This window comes from Mustela lutreola, chromosome 4, assembly GCF_030435805.1.
Source record: "Mustela lutreola isolate mMusLut2 chromosome 4, mMusLut2.pri, whole genome shotgun sequence".
Lineage (NCBI taxonomy): Eukaryota > Metazoa > Chordata > Mammalia > Carnivora > Mustelidae > Mustela > Mustela lutreola.
The window spans coordinates 108,720,013-108,740,109 of NC_081293.1; the positions used below are offsets into that span (position 1 = coordinate 108,720,013).

The following is a 20,097-nucleotide window of genomic DNA, read 5'->3' on the forward strand; positions in this document are numbered from 1 at the left end:
ACCCACCCCCTTGGATGGTGGGGGCAGGGCTCAGGAGCCTCCACCAGCCCCCATCAGCCCATGGGGTCTCTAGGCTCAGCATGTGGGAGACAAGGCCACCCAGTCACCCGGAGGGTGCAGGCAGGTGTACAGCCTGGCCACCCTGCCCACCCAGCTCTCAGGGCCAACATCCCAACGGCCAGTGCTTCTACCCAGAAACAGGGTCCACTTCTCTGCCCAGCAAATTGCTGGTCACCCACCGAAAGCCCCTCGAGAACCATGCCCCCCCCACCCCGCCCCAGGAGCCCCATTCCATCCCCTGCTCCAGGAGCGACATTCTCTAGGAAGCGCTCTGGGCAGCGGATCCCCAGCGGAACCCTCGATGCCCCGGCCGCACCCCTACCCCCGGCAGGGCTCACCGAGCAGCAGGAACTTGCGGCTGTCCCCGTACAGTTGCCGCAGGTTGATGCAGAACTCGTGTACAGAAGCCCCGTCGCGGTAATCGTGCAGCAGCGCGGCGAACTGCTGGATCTCCTGGGAGGACAGCTTGGTGCGCAGCTGCCCAGGGCGGGCAGAGGTGCGGCAGTGAGCGGTGCCCACGGTGCCCCCTGCCAGCCCAGGCAGCGGCTCCCACTCGACCCGGGGCACCCCGGAGAGTGCGCCCACAAGGAGCCCAGGGACACGTACAGAACCAGGTGCGGGTCAGCAACGGTGGGCAGGGGGTGGGGGGGGGGCAGCGGTTGTCCCCCCGCCCCTCCCCCATGCGCCCAAGCCGCACCCCCCCCCCCAGCTCGCCCGGCCTCGCCCCGCCCCGTCTCCGAGCCCTGCGCGCAAGCGCACACCGTCAGCATGTAGTCCTGCAGCAGCTCGGCGGCCGTGGCGCTCAGCTCGCTCTCGCTGGCAGTCTTGGCGTGCGGTGCCGTCTGCATGCAGAAGGACAAGGGCGACACGCCGCCTACATGCGCGCACTCAGGGAAGGAGCTGCAAGGACAGGAGCCATGGGCACGGGGCTCCCAAGCTCACCTTGAGGCCCAGGATCCCCGCCCCCCCGCAGAGCTGCACTTCTGACCCGGGCGCCCGCATGCTCGTGGGGGGCCGGCTGGGGCCGGGGACTCACAAAGCGCTGACGTCTGTCTCGTACGGCTCCTTCACGTCCACCTTGGTGGAGGAGTCATCTGCGAAGGGGGCAGAACACAGGCTTCGGGTTACGGGCGGGCGGAGGGGCCCTGAGTCCCCGGGCCCCACACCCCACGAGATGTGGGCCCTGGCGGGGGTCTGCAGGCCTTCTTGGGCAAAGCCCCCCCCCCCCCCGCGGCAGCCTCAGGCAGCCCCCCACCGGCTCCCCCTGCAGGCATTCTCCACCGACGGCCACCACCTGTTGCAGGTGTGGGCCAGAGCACAAAGCTCCAAATGGGGGACTGAAGGGCACTCCCCAAGAGCCAAGGATAGGACAAGGGCCACTTGGAGCTGCCGTGCAGTGTCCCAGGGTGTCACCTTGTCCCCTCTGCTCACTTCAGACAAGGAGTGGGATCCCAGAGGTCGGATAACGGCGGAGCAGAGAAGGTCGGAGGCAGGGCTGACCCCCAGCCTGGAGCCGGTGGGCTCCGTGCAGGCAGGGAGGTGGGACCCCAGCATGCTGAGCCCCTCTCACCCACCAAGAGCCCTGGACACAGCCGCTACTCAGGAAACACTGGTCAGGGGACCTTGGGTCCACGTGATACAGACCGTGGGAGGCACAGATACCATTCTGCGCCACTGCTGAGCTCGCGGAGTTGGGGTGACCGGGAGCACAGGGCGCTCCTGGCGTGTGGAACATGGGGCTAAGGGCTCTGCAGATTCAGAGGAGGGGGCAGCTGCCACGTGCCAGCACCCGGCAGCCTCGGTCCTGGAAAAAGCCCTCACCCAGTAGCTGTGAGGTCTGTGTGTTCCTCCCCGCCCCACACACCCCTCCCCCTGCCCCTGTTCTCAGGCAGGTGAAGGGACTTGAGCTGATCAGGTGTTCCCCGCCTGGGATGTGGTACAAGAAGGTACCAGGCTCGCCGGGGACGTCAGCAACAGGGTGTGGGAACAAGGCACTGGCGCAAAGCCACGGGGACAGGACAGCATCACTGCACCCACAGTCACGTACCACTGTGCAGGGATAGGTGGTGGGTGGGTGTTGAGGCCCCGTCAAAGATGGCTCTGTCCAGAAAGTCGATGGTGGACTCGGTGTACACGATCTGGAAGACCTGTCCCAGCAGGGAGCACAGCTCCTCCGCAGCGACCTGCCATGGGGACAAAGCTGGGCCTTCCTGGGCAGCTTGCTGGCCCCCTGGCTCCTCAGATGCCCAACCAGCACCAGCACCCACCGCCCAGCGGGCCACAAGTGGACCAGCCCACAGCTGGGAGGCTTTCTGGACCCGAGGGGGCCAGGTGTGTCCACCGCCAGCCCTCCTGTCCCCCCAACCTGCCCACCAACATGCTGCTTCTGCTGCAGCCCCAGGCTCGAGGACGGCACTCCCCGCTGGGAACACGGCTCACACATGTGCTGTTAAGGCAGAGCCCTCTCTGATACTGGGCAGTCACCAGAGGGGCCTGCAGTGAGGACAGGCTGGGGAGGCAGCCCCGTGAGGAAGAACTGCCGGCTAGAGGGCGGGCAGAGCCCAGGAGGCGCAGTGATCAAAGGGTCCCCAAGGCAGGAGGTCCCCCCCTACAGTCTTATAGACAAACTACACACAAGGAAGGGCAGGGGTCAGGAGGTGGGAGAGACCAGGTCAGTGTGGGAGGGGCCTGGGGTGTGGGGCTGGGCTGTGGGGCGGGCCTGTGGTGGGCGGGGCCTGGGTCAGTAATGGGAGGGGCTTGGGGTACAGATATAGGAAGAGACCAGGGAGGTTGTGGGCAGCACAGGTGCCTGAGTCCCAAGTCCCGCCCTCTACTCACCTTGCTCTCTGTGGCCAGGATCACCAGGCAGCAGGCCTCCACGGGCCCCACTCCGCTCTCTGACAGGGAGACTGTGGTGAGGCCTCTGGAACTTTCTGCACACAGACTCTGGCTGGGGGAGATGCCAGGGTCCTGGGCTGAGAAGTCAACAGCGCAGCAAGTTAGGGCAGCTGTGGGAGCTCCACAGCCTGCTGTGGGCAGTGCCCACCTGACTCAGGAGTGCCCCCTCGCCCCCTCCGCTGAGCTGCCCCTGCCCTCACGCTCCTTGGAGGCTGCCCTGGCTGTGCTTCCTGAGAACCATCGCTCTGCAGGACCTCCCGGCGTCCCCACCACGGACGGTGCGCGGATCTTGGGCTAGGACATGAAACGCCCAGTAGTCAGCTGCTTTCGGTCTACACATGAGACGGGATTCCCCGGATTCCACTTGCAGGAACCATGGGCATGAGCACAAGCCTGACAGACATGGACCCCGAGGTGTGTGGGCCCCAGGGTGTGAGGGGACACAGTCCAGGACAGGATGTGCACCGGGCAAGCCCCGGCCCATGTTTCTAAGGCTCCGCACTTCCTCGGACAAGGGCAACCCCGGGCCTGCCCACAGCAGGGAGGGAGGCTCCCACCCTGGGAAGCACAGGCACATGAGCTCAGCAGACCGGGGAGCAGACCGGGGAGCAGGGGCGGGAGTGAGGCCTCCCATGCCCCCGCCGGCTACCTCCGGACGTGCCCCTCTGAGGCTCAGACGTGGCTGGGAGCCGGCAACCAGGCAGAAGCCACCCTCGGGACAGGTGTGCCTGCAGAGCCCGGGGCCGGGCACCCCGTGAGCCCCACAAACGCCACCATCAGACCCAAGGACTGCACTGCCACCCCCGCAGCCACGGGCCCCCGGCACCGAGCATGTGAAATGCGGCAAGTCCCCATGGTGCCATGTGCGGCGTCCCGGGGGCGGCACAAAGAAGACGGGGGACATCTTGTTAATGACAGTCATGTTGATACATGTCGACACAAAGGGCTAAATATATTAGTAACACTGATTTCCCTTGCTTCCTTCTCCTTTTCCATGGCTACTAGAATGTTTTAAGTAGCTCCGGGGCTATACTCAGGTCAGGACAGCCCCACACAGCAAGGACGGGCTCTCTGAAAAGCTCCCATCTGGGCCCCGACCGCAGTCCCCCAGCTGTCCCCACAACCGTGGCTTCAGACTCCTATACCCACGGAGACACCCTCCTCGAGATGTCTGCACTGTCTGCTCCACCCTGGCCTGCCTGGACGGCGGGTCACCCACCACACGGAGCCCCTGCAGCCAGACCCGGCCCCACACACCCTCCCTACCCCGCACAGCCCTGGCCACCAGTCAAGCCTGGACCTGCAGAAGCACGCGCATGGGGATGCGCATGGTGGGCACTTAATAAATGTCAGGGTCACGGCCACTGAGCTGTAGGCCACCATGTGTGTGACCTCACACACGGCACGCTGGGGCCACGGGGCCACACAGACTCAGGGTCGCAGGACCTCGCTTTCAGGGCCACCCACGAAAATGAGGAAGATGCCAGGACACAGGGATTCCTTCTCTCCCTTTAACTCAGAAGCCCTCAAAGCTCTGGATCCCTGTTTTCGTCTCATTTCGCAAAGGATCTCCTATGCTGCTCATTCTCTCCCTCCAAAAAATCTGCTACCCCTTTCTTAGCAATTCGCTCCAAAGATGAATATGGATACGCGTCCCACTGTACAACAAACCTGCGGGGGGACCCAGTCCCCCACCCACTTGCTTCCATGCCTGCAGGCGCTGCCCAGAGGTTGGTCTTCCCGTGGCCTTCTGCCCCTCAGGATGCCCCAGACCTCGGGCCTCCTGTGGGACCGTCCACTTCCCAGGCTGGCTGGCCCCTCCACCGCCTTGTTGGGGCCCCCGCCGGTCACTCAAGCTCTGTGCTCTGGTAAATCCATCTGCGAAGTAGGAGAGTGCGGCCCTCCTGCCCGCTAAGCTGGATGTCATACCAGGTTATCCATGTCCGGGCTTCCTGCCAGTGAGCCCTTTCTGTACATTCTGTACGTTAAAACGCTTCATGTTGTTCAAACTAAAGTAATGTCCGTCGTCCAACAGATGTTCACAGAAGGGCAATGAGGGGGAAGCAGAGCGCAGAGGGGTGTGTGGGCCCACGGCAAGCCCACTGGATTTATGCCGTGGAAGCCCCCCGAGCTCAAGGGGTCACACGAGGAGGCTCACCAGGGCCCGGCTCTTAGGGAATCTCTCAGATCCACCACGATCTGCCGACCTCAGGCAGACAGACAATTTACCCTCTGCACCACCTGAGCCCCCCTTGGCCCCTGTCACAGGCGCTTTGGCGATGGACGGCTTCAGGACCCCAAAGGGCCCCAGAACACCCAAAGGAGCCCGGGTCAGTACCGGTCTCAGAAGCACCAGCCTCAGAAGCCCACCCAGAGGGATGTGACATCTCTCCCCGTGTCTCAATGATTTGGTACCAGGCAGAGGCCATGGCACTGGGGGTGAGAAGGGGCCGGCTCACCGGAGAGCCCAGAAGGCAGGGGTGGCAGGGGGAACCAGGAGCAGAGGCCTGGGGGCCAGCGCCTTGTTCAAGATTCCTCCTGACTCTCTTACAAGGACATGCTCAGCACATCTCTCAGACCAGGCGCTTTGCGATGGTCCGGGCTCCTCTCTGAACCCAGCTTTGGGACGCCTGTGGCCCAAGGCAGGGCCTGCACACTGGCAGCACTGAACGAAGGCCCACTCTCGGGTGGCGGCCGGCCCAGTGCGGAGAAACTGTGTCCAGAGCTCCCCTGGATTCCCAGGCTCACCCCCGAGGACGCCCGCCCCAGCCCCGGCCCCTACCTGTCTTCAGGACCACCAGGTGTGAGGCGTCATCCCGCACGTAGGACACGGCGGCAATGTCATGAATGGGGACCCTGAGGATGGTGTCCTCCCCGTCCCGCCAGGCCAGCTTGACGTTGTAGGCAGACAGGCTGATGACAGCGTCGTGCTCCTGGGTCAGGTGTCCGGGGAGCTGGTGGGCTCTCTGCTGGGGACCGCAGTGCGTCAGTCATAGGCCCGCCGCAGGCCCCAGGCTCCCTGCCCCATGCGCAGCCCCGTACCCTACTGCAGCCGCACCAGGCCCGCCCTGGGTGCTCTGCGGCTTCCGCGGCTACCCTCACCCAGACCAGTGGGGTGTGCTCTACGCTCTGGACAATGTAAATTCTGAAAACAGCCCAAAAGTACAAGGAGCAAAATCCTGAGAAGAAAGCTCACATTCAGACAGGTTTGGTCTTGACGGCCCGAGAGCCAAGCATACCCATGCCACAACGGGACGGGGTCGTCCCTGTCATCCCTCCCAGCCAGGAAGGCCCAGCGTCAGAGGACCAAGAGCTGGGGTCAGAGTGCGAGGGCAGAGGTCAGAGTTAGGGGGGTCACAGGCCAGGGGTCAGAGGTCAGGGTCAGAAGGATAGGGTTACCTTTGCATTGTCTATGAAATGCAGGATTTCGGTCCTACTGGAGGGATTCAGGTATCCCGGTATGGACGTCAACTGACCTAAGTACTGCAAGAAAGTGAGGAGAGACGCTGCCATGAGGAAGGGAAGATCAGCCCAGACTGTCGTGGACACACAGAGGACACAGCCTGGCCTCCGCCTTCCGCCACCAGACCTCTGGCCTGGCTCAGGGATGGGAGGCCTCTGCTAGGAAGCGTGCTCTGAATTCTTGGAAAAGTGTCCCGGCTCAGGACACACTGCCACACTTCCCGCTGTCCCACACCATGAGGACGATATCCCTAACGGGGCCCCTTCCTCAAGGAGAATGAGCTCTGCCAGGGACGGAAAACCCTGGCTCCAGCCTAAAGGGGGAAAAGGGGGAACAGAACGAGAAGCGCGCGTGACTGTCGCGGTCCGGGGTGCAGGCTCCCGGGAGGACCAAGACAGACTGATCACAGGACAGGGGAGTGCAGCCTCCCCACACGTCATCCTCCCCAGATAAGCACAAGGCCTCACACAGTAGGCCTGTCCGCCACCACCCCTGTCACCCTGTACATCACGTCCAGCTGATGGCAAGGCACGCTCACGGGCAAAATGCCATCTGAACACACATGGCAAGCGCTGGAACCAGACGCAGACACGGCAGGGCTGTTCTCAGGGGCCACCGGACCTAAAGTTCAAAGCAGTGGCATTGGGGCGCCTGGGTGGCTCAGTTGGTGAAGCATCTGTCTTTGGCTCAGGTCATGAATTCGGAGTCCTGGGATCGAGTCCAGTGTCGGGCACACTCCCTGCTCAGTGGGGACTCAGCTTCTCAACCTCTCCCTCTGCCTCCCACTCCCCCTGCTTTGCTCTCTCTCTCAAATAGATAAAATCTTTAAAAAAATAAAATACAATTTATAAATAAAGCAGTGGGATTACTGTGCTAAGGGTTCTAACAGAAAAAGTGGATATCATGCTTCGTATATAATGTAAGCAGAGAGATCGAAACACTAACCATGGACCGATGTGAAATGCCAACGACCCACCGTAACAGAAACAGACTGACGGTTCCACTGATGGACACATCTGCAGGCTGGACACAGCCAAGGGACGGGTCAATGGGCATGCAGGTGTGAAGATAGGTCAACAGAAACTTCCCAAAATGGAAAGCAAAGAGGGAAAAGTATGAAGAAGATGGAACAGGATGTCCAAGAACGGTCACTAAGTTCCAAAAGTGGGGCCGGGCGTGTGGTGGGATGACCAGAAGCACTCACAACAAACGGGCTCCAGACCACAGATCTGGGGACTCCGAGAGCACCAAGCAGAACACACACGGGGAGAAAAGGGAATAAAACCAGAAGCAGCCCAATGCCTGTACATCAGAGTCCAGCGGTAAACCACCACAGAGAGAACCTGCGGTAAGCCCCAGGACAAAAGCACCTTACCTGCAGAACAAGGGTAACAAGGGTCAGAATGGGGCGCCTGTGGGCTCAGTCCAGTGAGCGGCCGGCTCTGGGTTTGGGCTCAGGTCATGAGCTCAGGGTCGTATGATCCAGTCCCGCATCAGGGGCTCCAGACCCGCTGTGGCGCCTGCTTAAGATTCTTTCCCTCTCCCTCTGCTCCCCCACCCCCGCATACATGAGCTCAGTCTATCACTCTCTGCAAGTAAATAAATAAATCTCTTTTTTAAATAAGTAACTCTTAAAAAAAAAAATAAAGTGACTCAGTCGTTAAGCCTCTGCCTTTGGCTCAGGTCATGATCTCAGGGTCGGGACGGAATTGAGTCCCATATAGGGCTCTCTGCTCAGCAGGGAGCCTGCTTCTCCCTCTCTCTCTGCCTGCCTCTCTGCCTACTTGTGATCTCCGTCTGTCAAGTAAATAAATAAAAATACTTTAAAAAAAAAGAATGATATTAGACTTTTCTTCAGAAACTACAAAGCGAGAGAGGAATGAAACCCTGAAACGTTGGTAAAAACCCATCCCCCCTGCAATCTGTGCCCAGGGAACCAGTCCTTCAAGCAACAGAGAAATAAAACCTTTCTCTGACAAACACAATTTGAGGGATTTTAACACTGACTGATTGATCTGAGAGAGAGCACGAGTGTGTGCACACACTCTTGATCTCAGGGTTGTGAGTTCAAGCCCCGTGTTGGGCACAGAGCTTACTAAAAATGTTTTTTAATTTTAACTTTTTTATTTAAAAAAATTTGGTGGGGGTTGTGCCTGGGTTGCTCAGTGGGTTGGAGCCCCTGCCTTCGGCTCAGGTCATGATCCCAGGGTCCTGGGATTGAGCCCCGCATCAGGCTCTCCATTCAGGGGGAGCCTGTTTCCTCCTCTCTATGCCCGCCTCTCTGCGTACTTGTGATCTCTGTCAAATAAATAAAATCTTAAAAAAAAAAATTTTTTTAAGTTTTATGTAAATAATCTCTATACCCCCCATGCGACTCAAACTCATGACCCTGGGATCAAGAATTGTGCATCTGAACAACTGAGGCAGCCAGGAGCCCCTAAAATTGTTTTTTAAATTCAAGACCCAACTACATGCCCAAGAAAAGCCACTTTAAAGAGCGACCTTACATGATGAAAGTGGTCCTCCGAGAAGACATGACAATGCTTCCCACGTACGCACCTGACCACAGAGCATCAACACACAAGGCGAAGACAGAGCTTCAAGGAGAGAGAAACGAATCCACAATGGCAACCAGGGACTTCAAGGCGCCCTTCTCTGTCGGAAACGCGCCAACCCAGCAGGCAGAAATTCAGCGAGGACACAGGGGAGCGGGACACCCTCGGCCAGCAGGATGTAACCAACACCTACAGACTACTTCATCCGGTAGAACACACGCTCCTTCAGCTCACGTGACCACTCACCGCGAAACAGCTTGTTCTGGGTCATAAAACACACCGTAACAAATTTCAAAGCCTGGAAACCATACACAGTATGTTCCCAAATCACAATGCAATTTTTGAAAGACACAATTGTAGGGGCGCCTGCGTCGCTCAGAAGGTGAAGCCTCTGCCTGGAGTTCAGGTCATGACCCCAGGGTCCTGGGATAGAGTCCCACATCACAGGGAGCCTGCTTCTTCCTCTCCCTCTACTGTTCCTCCTGCTTGTGCTCTCTCACTCTCTCTGCCAAACAAATAAATAAAATCTCTAGGAATGCAAAATCTTTAGGAGGACCTGGGTGGCTCAGTCAGTTGGGTGTCTGCCTTCTGCTTGGGTCATGATCTCAGGGTCCTGGGATCGAAGCCCATGCTTCAATCTCAATGGGGAGCCTGAATAAATGAATAAAATCTTTAATCCATTATCAGAGAGTTGCTTTCATGAGTATAAAATCAACAAAACAAAAACAAAAGCAACCAAGGAAGAAAGACACAACTACCAAAACACACATAAAAAGAAATTTGAGTAGGTGCATGATCTATTAAAGAAACTGGGTGCCTGGGTGGCTCAGTGGGTTAAGCCACTGCCTTCAGCTCAGGTCATGATCTCAGGGTCCTGGGATCGAGTCCCGCATCGGGCTCTCTGCTCAGCAGGGAGCCTGCTTCCTCCTCTCTCTCTCTCTGCCTGCCTCTCTGCCTACTTGTGATCTCTCTCTGTCAAATAAATAAATAACATCTTTAAAAAAAAAAAAAAGAAACTGAATTAATTAGTAATTAATAACCTTCTAAAACAGCACCAGGCCCACACAGGTTCACAGGTGAATTCTACCACACACTAAAGGAGGAAACGATACCAATTCTCTATAATCTCTTCCAGAAAATAAAAACAGAGAAAACATCAACCCCAATATCCAAGTCAAAGATACTACAAGAAAAGAAAAATCACAGATCAATATTTCTCATAAACATAAATGCGAAAATCCTGAACAAAATATTAGCAAATAGAATCCAATGAGATATAAAGATATAAATTATTTAAGATAACAAATATACACAATGACCTGGTTGCATTTATCCCAGGAAGGCAAGGCTGATTCAAAATTCAGAAACAAGTTAATGTAGTCCATCACACACCAACACTCTAAAGAAGAAAAATCATATGATCAGATGAACAGATGCAGAAAAGCATTTGACAACATCCAATGCCCGTTCATGACAAAAATATCATCAAACGAGGAATAGAAAGAAACTTCCTCAAACTGATACAGAACGTGTAAAAAACCTACAGCCAGCATCCTAATTAACAGTGAGATGCTTAAAGATTGCTTCAGATCAGGAGAAATATAAACATATTCCCTCTAACCACTGTTTTCCAGCACTCCCAGAAGTCCCACCTAATGCAATAAGACAAGAAAAAGAAGGAAAAGGTACGGACTGGGAGGGAAGAAACCCAACCATTGTGCTCAAAGACACTCTCTCTGACTGAGGAACCAAACAGGTCCCTCTGGGGATTACTGAGTGCAAGGAACGTGGACACGGGCCCAATTTGGTGCGCCCAGGGCTGTGCCCGGCCACCACCTGCTCACACGAGAAGAACGGGCGGCAGGGCACCCAGAACAGAGCAGCAGACACAAGTCAAGTGGCTGAAACTTCACGAAAGCTTCTTTCAGCAACTGTCCGTGTGTGCCGGGCAGCTCTGTCGGGAGACACACACTCATTCTGGGAAGTTCTATATTTCATCCTCTCTCAGTTGGGGGCTGAGGAAAGGGAATAAAGCTGAGCTGTGCACTGGCTTCCCTACCCTCTCTAGGGCTAGGAATCTCCCTCTGAGAGAGCGGTTTAAGAGTAAATAAGCGGCACATGTAACCACTGGCTCACACTTAGCTTCTCACCAATAAACATTCCAGAGCGTTCCCACAGTGCTGCAGCTGGCCAGTGCCTTTCCATCCGCTTATGTGCACGTGTCCACCAAATGCAGATGCCTGTTCACACCAATCCGTATTAAGTTTCATCTATTCTCACAGTTCCAGATTCCAGACTTACTACAAAGTTATGATGACTGAACAATGTGGTGCTGGCGTAAGACATACAGACTGATGGGGTGGAACACAGTCCAGAAAGAGACCCTCACATACATGGTCAGTTGATGTCTGACAAGGCAGCCAAGACCCTTGATAGGGAAAGGACAGTCTTTTCAACAAACAGTGCTGGGAAAACGAGAGGTCCACACAGGGAAGAAAGAAGATGGTCCCTTACCTCACACCGTATATAAAATATAATTCAAACGGATGAACCGTCTAAATATAACACCCAAAGCTCTGAGTCTTAGAAGAAAACCGAGAAATAGCTTCATGACATTGGATTTGGCAACGATTTCTTGGTTCCGACACCAAAAGCACAGGCAATAAAACAAAAGAGACAAACTGGACCTCAACGAAATTAAAAATGTTTGTGCATCAAAGACCATAAGCAACAATAAAAAAATTTAAAAATTAAAAAAAAAAAAAGACCATAAGCAACAAAGTGGGGCGACGACTGCCTACGGGAGCTGGTGTTTGCAGCCACATGTGATGCGCAGTGGTCCCCAGAACACTCAGAGATCACCTACATCCCAACAACCCGAAACTAACCAAGCTGATTAAAAGCAGGCAAAGGGCTCCAAGCGGACATTTTTCTGAAGACCCAGACAGCCAACAAGTGCACGAAAAGATGCCAGCATCACTAGTCCCTACGGAAATGCAAATCAAAGCCACAGGGAGAGGCCGCTTCGCGCACCCACCGCCACGGCTCCCAGCGAGACCTACAGTAATGTGCCAGCGAGGACGTGGTGCGGCGGGACCGGGACACGCCAGCAGTAGCACAAAATGTCACAGCGGCCCGGAAAACGGTGTGAGTTCCCCAAACGCTGAGAACCATAGTCTCCGCAGGACCCAGCGACCCCGCTTCCAGGGATACACCTGAAAGACGGAAAGCAGGACCTTCGAGAGCTCGCCGCTGTCGCAGCAGTGACACCCTAACCACGAGAATGTGAAAGACAGCCAATGACCCTTGACCGACGGTGGCGACACCGACTGCAGCCCGTCCACGCCATGGGACATGACTCAGCCTCTGAACAGGAAGGGACCCCGCAGTGTGCTGCAGCAGGGAGGGGCCTCCGTGGCATTGCGCTCCTTGAAATCGGCCTGCAGTTTTGTTCTCCTGTGCAAGAGCTCCGCGGATGCCCGGACACACACTAGAGCGGAGGCTAGCGGGGCTGGGGAGGGCCGGTTCTGATGCTGGGAGAGCTCTGGGTTTACAAGAGGAAAAGTTATGGACGGAGGTGAACGGTGGCGATGGCCACCCAACAGCACGAACGTACTTACTGCTCCAAACTGTGCACTTGAAGATGGTTAAGGCAGGAAACTCGGTCACATGTATCGTCACACGAGAAAACAAAGCAGCAAGGAAGCAAAGGGTGCCTGGGCGGCTCAGCCGGCTAAGTGTCCAACTCTCGATCTTAGCTCAGGTCTTGATCTCGGGGTCATGAGTTCAAGCCCTGCATTGGGCTTCACGCTGGGCAGGGAGCCCACTGAACACCACCAAGAGCGACGAAGCCAAAACAGAGACTGGACAGACGCTTGGGTCCCATGTGCACGGCAGCAAGTTCACAACAGTCAGAAACGACGGAAACGTCACCATGCTGACGTGTGGACGTATCAATGAAATGAGGGTATATACACAGAGTTGTCCTCAGCGTTAAAAAGAAAGTTCCTACACCTCCTACAACACAGCTGCCAGAGGGGGACGTGAGACGGAGCGGGAAGAGCCAGTCACACAGGGACACACCGTGTGACTCCACGTGCACACAGTCCCCAGCGTGGTCCAATCCACACAGGAGAGAGCAGAGTGGGGGGCGCCGGGGACAGGACAGGGAGCTGGAGTTTCGTGAGGACAGAGTTCCGTTCGGGGATCTGAGAACATTTCAGACATGGGCAGTGGTGGCCCCATAGCACCGGCAGCATGCTTAATGCCAGTGAACCGCACACTTAAACCTGGTTAAAAAGAGCTAAAATGAAAATTTTGTCATAAAGATTTTATATATTCATTTGACAGAGTGACAGCACATAAGCTGGGAGAGTGGCAGAGAGGGAAAGGGAGAGGCAGGCTCCCCGCTGAGCATGGAGTCCGATACGGGACTCCATCCCCAGACCCTGGGATCATGACCTGAGCGGAAGGTAGATGCCCAACTGACTGAGCCTCCCAGGCCCTCTGCCATGTATATTTTACCATATTAGAAAATCATCTTGGGGGACGCCTGGGTGGCTCAGTTGGTTAAGCAGCTGCCTTCGGCTCAGGTCATGATCCCAGCCTCCTGGGATGGAGTCCCACATCGGGCTCCTTGCTCAGCAGGGAACCTGCTTCTCCCTCTGCCTCTGCCTGCCACTCTACCTGCCTGTGCTCACTCTCTCTGTCAAATAAATAAATAAAATCTTAAAAAAAAAAAAAAAAAAAAAAAGAAAGAAAAGAAAATCATCTTGGGCGCCTAGGTGGCTCAGTTGGTTGAGCAACTGCCTTCAGCCTAGGTGGCTCAGTTGGTTGAGCAACTGCCTTCAGCTCAGGTCATGATCCTGGACTTTCAGGATCAAGTCCCATATCGGGCTCCCAGCTCCTTGGGGAGTCTGCTTCTCCCTCTGACCTTCTCTCTCATGCTCTCTCTCACTCATTCTCCCTCAAATAAATAAAATCTTTAAAAAAAAAAAAAAATCATCGGGGCGCCTGGGTGGCTCAGTGGGTTAAAGCCTCTGCCTTTGGCTCAGGTCATGATCCCAGGGTCCTGGGATCGAGCCCCACATCGGGCTCTATGCTCCGTGGAAAGCCTGCTTCCTCCTCTCTCTCTCTCTCTGCCTGCCTCTCCGCCTACTTGTGATATCTCGCTCTGTCAAATAAATAAAAATAAAATCTTAAAAAAAAATATCATCTTATTAGTTTTACTCAATAATTTCGTTTGCTAACAACTTTTTGAATCCTAAGCAGTACAATCCTGTCCATGAACGGTCACTCCGGCTTCAGGGCTTTGCTGATTCACGGGGCCCTGATGCACACGCACAGGACTGCCCCCGCCCCCGTCGCTGCCTCAGGAGATGATGCCACCATCTCCTCCCTGTCCCTTAGCTCTGCCGGCTGCAAACCCAGCCAGCACATCTCCAGAGAGGCCTACTTTCTTTGTGGAAAGGGGAGCCGCCATCATCTGAGATGAGCTTCACGGCGACAGAATTCTTGGTAAGACACTTTCACTGCAGCTGTCATCCTTGTTACCACTCCAGATGTGACCAGGTGTGCCTCCCGGACTGGGCTTACCACACGCGTTCCATCATCCTGCAAGGTCCCCAATGCATGCCCTGTGCCCCGACAGAGTCAGCAGTGGCCCGTAGCCGCCATGGGGCATGGCAAGTCAAGGGCACAGTTCCAGAGGCCTGAACGTGATGATGCATTCGAGACCCCAAGGGGGCGCAGGGCTAGCAGTCACATCTGTCAATGGCCCTGGCACCTGCAAGGCCGAAGATGAGACAGCCAGACCACCTCGGGCACCACGCCTGCTGCCCAACAGGGACCACAGCTGGCGCAGACGTGTGCCAACAAGCTCACGTTCCAGCTCCAAGCACAGAAGGTGCTTCCAAAAATCACTGCTGACGGGATACCATGGACATCCCCGAGGTGGCCTTCCGATAACGTGCACCCACGGCTGGACTCAGTCGGCAAGAACCTTGCAGCAGAGCGGGGCCTGATGGAAGGAAGGGCAGGACTCCCACATGGGGACAAGGACACCAGGGAGGGTGCACGAGTTCTCAACACACCAGGCTCACACAAGTGGCCCGCCCCCACATGCTGGAAGACAGACGACACCACACACACGAACAGACGACACCACACACACACACGTGAACACACACACACACACACACACAGGCCATGGCAAACTGTGGGTGAAGGCTTGAAAAGGCTCAGAGGTGGGCCTGCTGGACCGGGTTCCCCAGGTAAGACTGGGAACCCCATGCCGCCGCTCCCCTTGCTCCCTGGGGGCCAGGAAGACACCCCACTCTGAAGGCCCAGGAGCTCCGAGAAGGAGCAGACAGCAGGAGATGCTCGCAGAACCAGGCACCCCGGAGCCCAGGGACAACAGGGCCCCAGGGAGCAGCGCCAGACAGTGGCACCAGCTGCAGGAGCCATAGCAGAGGCCATGGAGTGGCCGTGGGGTATGGCCTGCAGGGGCCCTGGAGCCGGCTCCCACGACATGGGAGCCCGGGGCACCGCCTAATACACACACACAAGGACACCGCTGAGTGCGCTGCTCGGGCACAAGGGACAGATCCCTGATGGCTTCCAGCCCTAGACACATGGCTGAAGCAAGGTGGAGCCCCGGAGAAGGCCCCCACGGCGCCCCAGCAGGTGCGCTGCAGAGACGCCCCAGCGGCCCCGGAGGAATGGCTCTCCCTGGTGCACCTGCGCTCTGGGGACCAGGACACCCTTTATAGACCTGGAGACGAAGCCAGCACCCCCGGACCCAGACGGCCCACAGTGTGTCCTCGCATCCAGACCCACGTCCCCTGTGGAGCAGGAGCAGGCGGACCCAGTAGCCTCCAGGACGTGGGAGCTACTCATCTTGCCGAAGCCCCCGTCCCGGCTCCGAAGCAGGAACGGGGTCACTGCCAGCAGCCACGACAGCGTGGCAAGCTGCCCTCCGGGACTTCCATGGCACGGGGACAGCGGGCTTCACCTCCCGCCCTGCCTGGCTCTGCAGAACTGGTGGGCCGTGACCACGGCCTGCACCAGGGAGCCGGACGGATTCTTTGTGAGAGAAAGTGAGTGCAGGGGACACACACATTCCTCTCCAAAGCCGCCAGGAGCCATTCCTGTTCACCCCCGGGATGGAGCAAAGCCCAGTCCCGGTCCCACCCCGAGCCATAGGACCCCAGCAGAGACGCACGGGCCCCCCCGTAGCTCAGCCTAGGCGCAGCTGAGGGCAGGCGGAGGCCAAGCTGGGCTCACCCAGTGGGGGACAGGCCTAAGCACACAGTCCCTGTCCCAGGGCCAACTCCGCGGGTCCCACATGGCACCGTCCCGCAAGGGGGCCAACCAGGCTCCGGGTGGCTGGTCAGCCCCGCAGGGGCAACGCTCTTCCATGGTGAGAACGGACGCATACCCCAGCTGCGGGTACGGCTGTCCCTCTGCCCGTGTGGCCCGGCTGCAGTCCATCCCCGGTGAGTTTCTGCGCATTCGGGTGTGGAGCGTGGGCGGAAGCTCACACTGTCTCTGGGGGTGACCAGCAGCTCCAGCAAAACCGTTTCAGCTGTTCTGCTCCTTCTGCCTTTCCACACACATTTTGGAGTCATCTCTGCATCCATGAAAAGCTCGCTGGGATTTCAGTCAGAACTATATCAAGCGCTGCACAGGTCTGGGGACACATGCCACGGTGATCGGGTTGAGTCCCCCACCCACGGACGTGGCAGGCTCCCAGCACGCAGATCTGTGCTTCTCTGCGCCCCTACTGTGCGCTCAGAAAACCCCATCCACGTCCGGGTCCAGCTGTACCTGTCTGTCTGTCTCTGAAGCGCCTGTAAACGCTACTGCATATTCAAGTTTGAGCTCAGTTTGGACATGTAACGTGGCGCATACACACACATCCTGTTCTGAGTTTTCACCATGGATGGGAGTCAGATGTGCTTCTTGCGTCAACCGACAGGGTGCCAGGACATTTCTACCTTGGCCTGTCGATGTGATGGATTCCGAGCCGGCCCTGCAGCCCTTCAGAGCAAGGTCGCCCCTTCTGTTTCAGGGAGAGACTGTGGCACTGGTGTCCGTTCCCTGAACACATGAGGACATCCTCCAGTAAGAACAGACGGGCCTGGAGACCTTCTGACGGCAGATTCCAGATGACAGCCTGAGCGTCCCTGTCAGTCCCAGAGTGGTCCAAAGCAGCTGCAAGGGCCCGCAGGACATGGCGGGGGGCGCTCCTCGGGAGCCAGTGCATGTGCCAGCCAACCCTGTGGCTGCCGGCACCCCCATCTCCCAGTGGAGAAACTGCTCCCCTCTCTGCTCTCCAGACCTGCTGGCTTTGCTCTTGACAAGTTTCAAGGGGACACACTGGCGTGCACGGCTCTGGGTTCACCCTGCTCACAGCGCGCTCCACTTCTTAAACCTCTAAGTTTGTCTTTTGCCAAATGAATGACATTTCAGACACGACTCCCCGGAACAGTTTCTCAGCCCCTCCAGCCAGGACTCCAACAACACACAAGCTGGAGAATGTGCTCTGGTCCCACAGCTTCCGCCAAGGTGGCCCCTCTGTCCTTCGGGGCATGGCAGACTTTCTGGCGCGCCTGGGGCCCCACGGACACTCCGGTCCCACCCGGGTTCATTAGGGACCAAAGTCCCTGCTCCCGGCCCGGCCTCCCCCAGGTGGGTGCTGCCCTGCTCGGCCGTGGCTGACACCCCTCTGCTGCTCTTTGGTCCCGACGGAGCAGCTTTCGGTGGGGTCTGGCAGCACCTGTCTGTGTTTCTGGGTTGCCAGCCTCTTCAACTCCACACCTGGGGCACATGAGGACAAAGAGAAGCTGGAGGCCTCCCCTGGGGCCCCCAGGTCCCTGTGTGGCTGCCTTGTGTCCATCTCGCAAAGGAGCCGACAGTCACCGCATGGAGCATCCAGGACTGTCGTTGTGCAAAGTGACACGCCCAGGGAGAGGCACATGCACCACACCTTCTGGAAGCAGAAATCCCCAACTTTTCTCTTCCAGGGTTTCCTTAACCCATACCTGCGCTGTCCTCACATATGGCTCTGACTCTTCCCAGGTCTTCCCCAGCCTCTCCCCACACATAAAAACATCCTGTTGCCTCTCCCAGAGGCGCTTACACTCGGCCCTCAGAGTCTTGCCGGGGCCTGCGCTCTTGTGCTGCACCAGGAACCCCCCTGGCTCCTTTCTAGAGGGAACCCTGTGCTCTGGACCTGTGTCTTCGCCTTCACGGTGTGTCCCACGCTGTGAGGCAGCAGTCTTCCCATGTCTCCCTCAGAACTGGGCCCGCCTGATCACCGTGGTGGGACACGTTCGTCCCGTGAGGTCGCGCTGGCCCACTCTGCGACAGGCCCCACGTCTCCGCGTGAGCGCTGCCTCTCCTCCTGCTGGGCCCCCCTCGTGGGCCCTCCATCTCCATCTGCTCTTCTGTCTCCCGCTGACTGATTTCCTCTCTTCACCTTCTGGCCACTCCTCTGGGCGCCTTTCTGGACTCTCCTTCGAGCCCTCTAATGAACGTGTTAAGACACACATGGACGTACATCTCATTCTAAAAACTCCCGTCCACCCCTCTTTATTCAGAAGTGAAGCCTGGGAACTTCTGAGATCACCGTGTTTGCTCTCACCTCTCCAAGGACGTTACACTGACCCCCAGTTTCCCGTGTGGCTGGCGGCCAGGCCCACATCTCTGTCCCATGTTTGCTGCAGGCTCTATCTCCTTGAATATGTACAAATCCACGCTGGCCCCAACGGAAGCCACGCGCACAGGCACGGTCGCCGGCTGTGCTCAGCCTGGCGGGCGGTAACCCCAGCTCCCCCCCCTCCCGAGAGCACCCCAGGACCCCCATGTGAGACAGGCCTGCACAGGTGTTCAGGAAGCGCAGCAGGGAGGGGGGCAGGAGATTCCCACTCCGCACCCAGGTTAGCCTCGTGTCTTCACTCGCGGTTGCTCCAACCCTCCTCTGTGCCAAGTGTCCCCACAGCTGAGCCTCCCCAGTCCTGTCTCTGATGGGGACACCACCCACCTCCCCTGTCACCTGACGGCCAGGCAAGAACAGAAACCCCTCCGAGGACACCACCGCCCCACACCTTCCCCAACTGGGGCTGGGACTGGAGAGCTCTGCATCCCCTGAGGGGACTCGAAGCGGACTGGCTCCATGCAATCCGCAGCCCCACCCTCCCGGGCACCCTCTCCAAGCGCAGGCGCCCCACTCCTGGCAGAGCCCCTCCACCACCCTGACCTCGAGACCGCAGCCCCTCTCCCGGGTTCACTTGCACTCAGTGTGTTTGGGGGCCCAGCGTGCCACGCTTATCCGTAGGTGCCTGCACACAGGACCGGACAGGATTTGGGGACTCGGCACACACACGCCCGCCCTCGAGAGAAATGAGGCGGCTGCTCCTGTAGAAAGAGCTGGAAATGGGGCCAGCGAACTGGAACGTGGAGCGTGGGCACAGTCACCTGCCACAGCAGCGCCGGCAGGACAGCGGGGGCACACCCCACAGCTGGACTCACCTTCACCTCCTTCTCGATGTAGTCACTCAGCAGCCTGTCAGGCTCCACGCGCTCGGGCAGGGACAGCGCCACAGTGTGCAGAGGGCGTCGCTCTGTCACCTTCTCATGGGCTTTCTTATCTCGACTCTTTTCACCTTTCAGGAACACTCGTTTAAAAGGCGACACAATTCCAGGCTGCAGGCAGAAACGGCAAGGGTTGGAGGTTGTTATTCACGAAGGCTTCGCACAGCCCCCACAGCGCACATGCCAATGTGGCCAAGCCACCACCACGGTCCCCATGCAAAGGGGCTGCCTGTGCGGCCCGGGGAGGACGGTACCAAGAATGCCAGATAGGGTCAGGGTGGGGGCTGGTGCCGCCTTGGGCACATGGAGTGGGGGGTCCGTCCTCCACTGGCTCTCGGACACTCGGAAAGGTGAGGGCACGCTCTCCGGGCGAGTAATCTCATGGCTCGGTAAAGGGCAGGAAGGGGGGGACCCCCCAGAAGACAGCAACGTAGTGTCACCCGAGCCCCTGGCTCCAGCAGGTCCCTTCGCTCCAGGACCCCGGAGCAGGCACCCCGGCCTCAGCAAAGGACACACCTCAGCAGC

The 20,097-nt window shown here is 57.7% G+C and overlaps 1 protein-coding gene across 3 annotated transcripts in view; it reads right to left on the reverse strand.

The window, feature by feature from the left end:
• CCM2 (CCM2 scaffold protein) overlaps positions 1 to 20,097 on the reverse strand; it is a 40,813-nt gene that overhangs the window by 862 nt on the left and 19,854 nt on the right. For 2 of the 3 annotated variants that reach the window (XM_059170676.1, XM_059170678.1), the window contains exons 2-9: positions 19,510 to 19,683; positions 6,358 to 6,441; positions 5,741 to 5,927; positions 2,899 to 3,035; positions 2,108 to 2,243; positions 1,097 to 1,154; positions 822 to 960; positions 399 to 537 (exon numbers count right to left, since the gene is read on the reverse strand). In XM_059170676.1, the coding sequence (XP_059026659.1) occupies positions 399 to 537; positions 822 to 960; positions 1,097 to 1,154; positions 2,108 to 2,243; positions 2,899 to 3,035; positions 5,741 to 5,927; positions 6,358 to 6,441; positions 19,510 to 19,683 (1,054 nt within the window). The remainder of the gene's footprint in view (positions 1 to 398; positions 538 to 821; positions 961 to 1,096; positions 1,155 to 2,107; positions 2,244 to 2,898; positions 3,036 to 5,740; positions 5,928 to 6,357; positions 6,442 to 19,509; positions 19,684 to 20,097) is intronic. The other variant, XM_059170677.1, reaches the window with a different exon arrangement.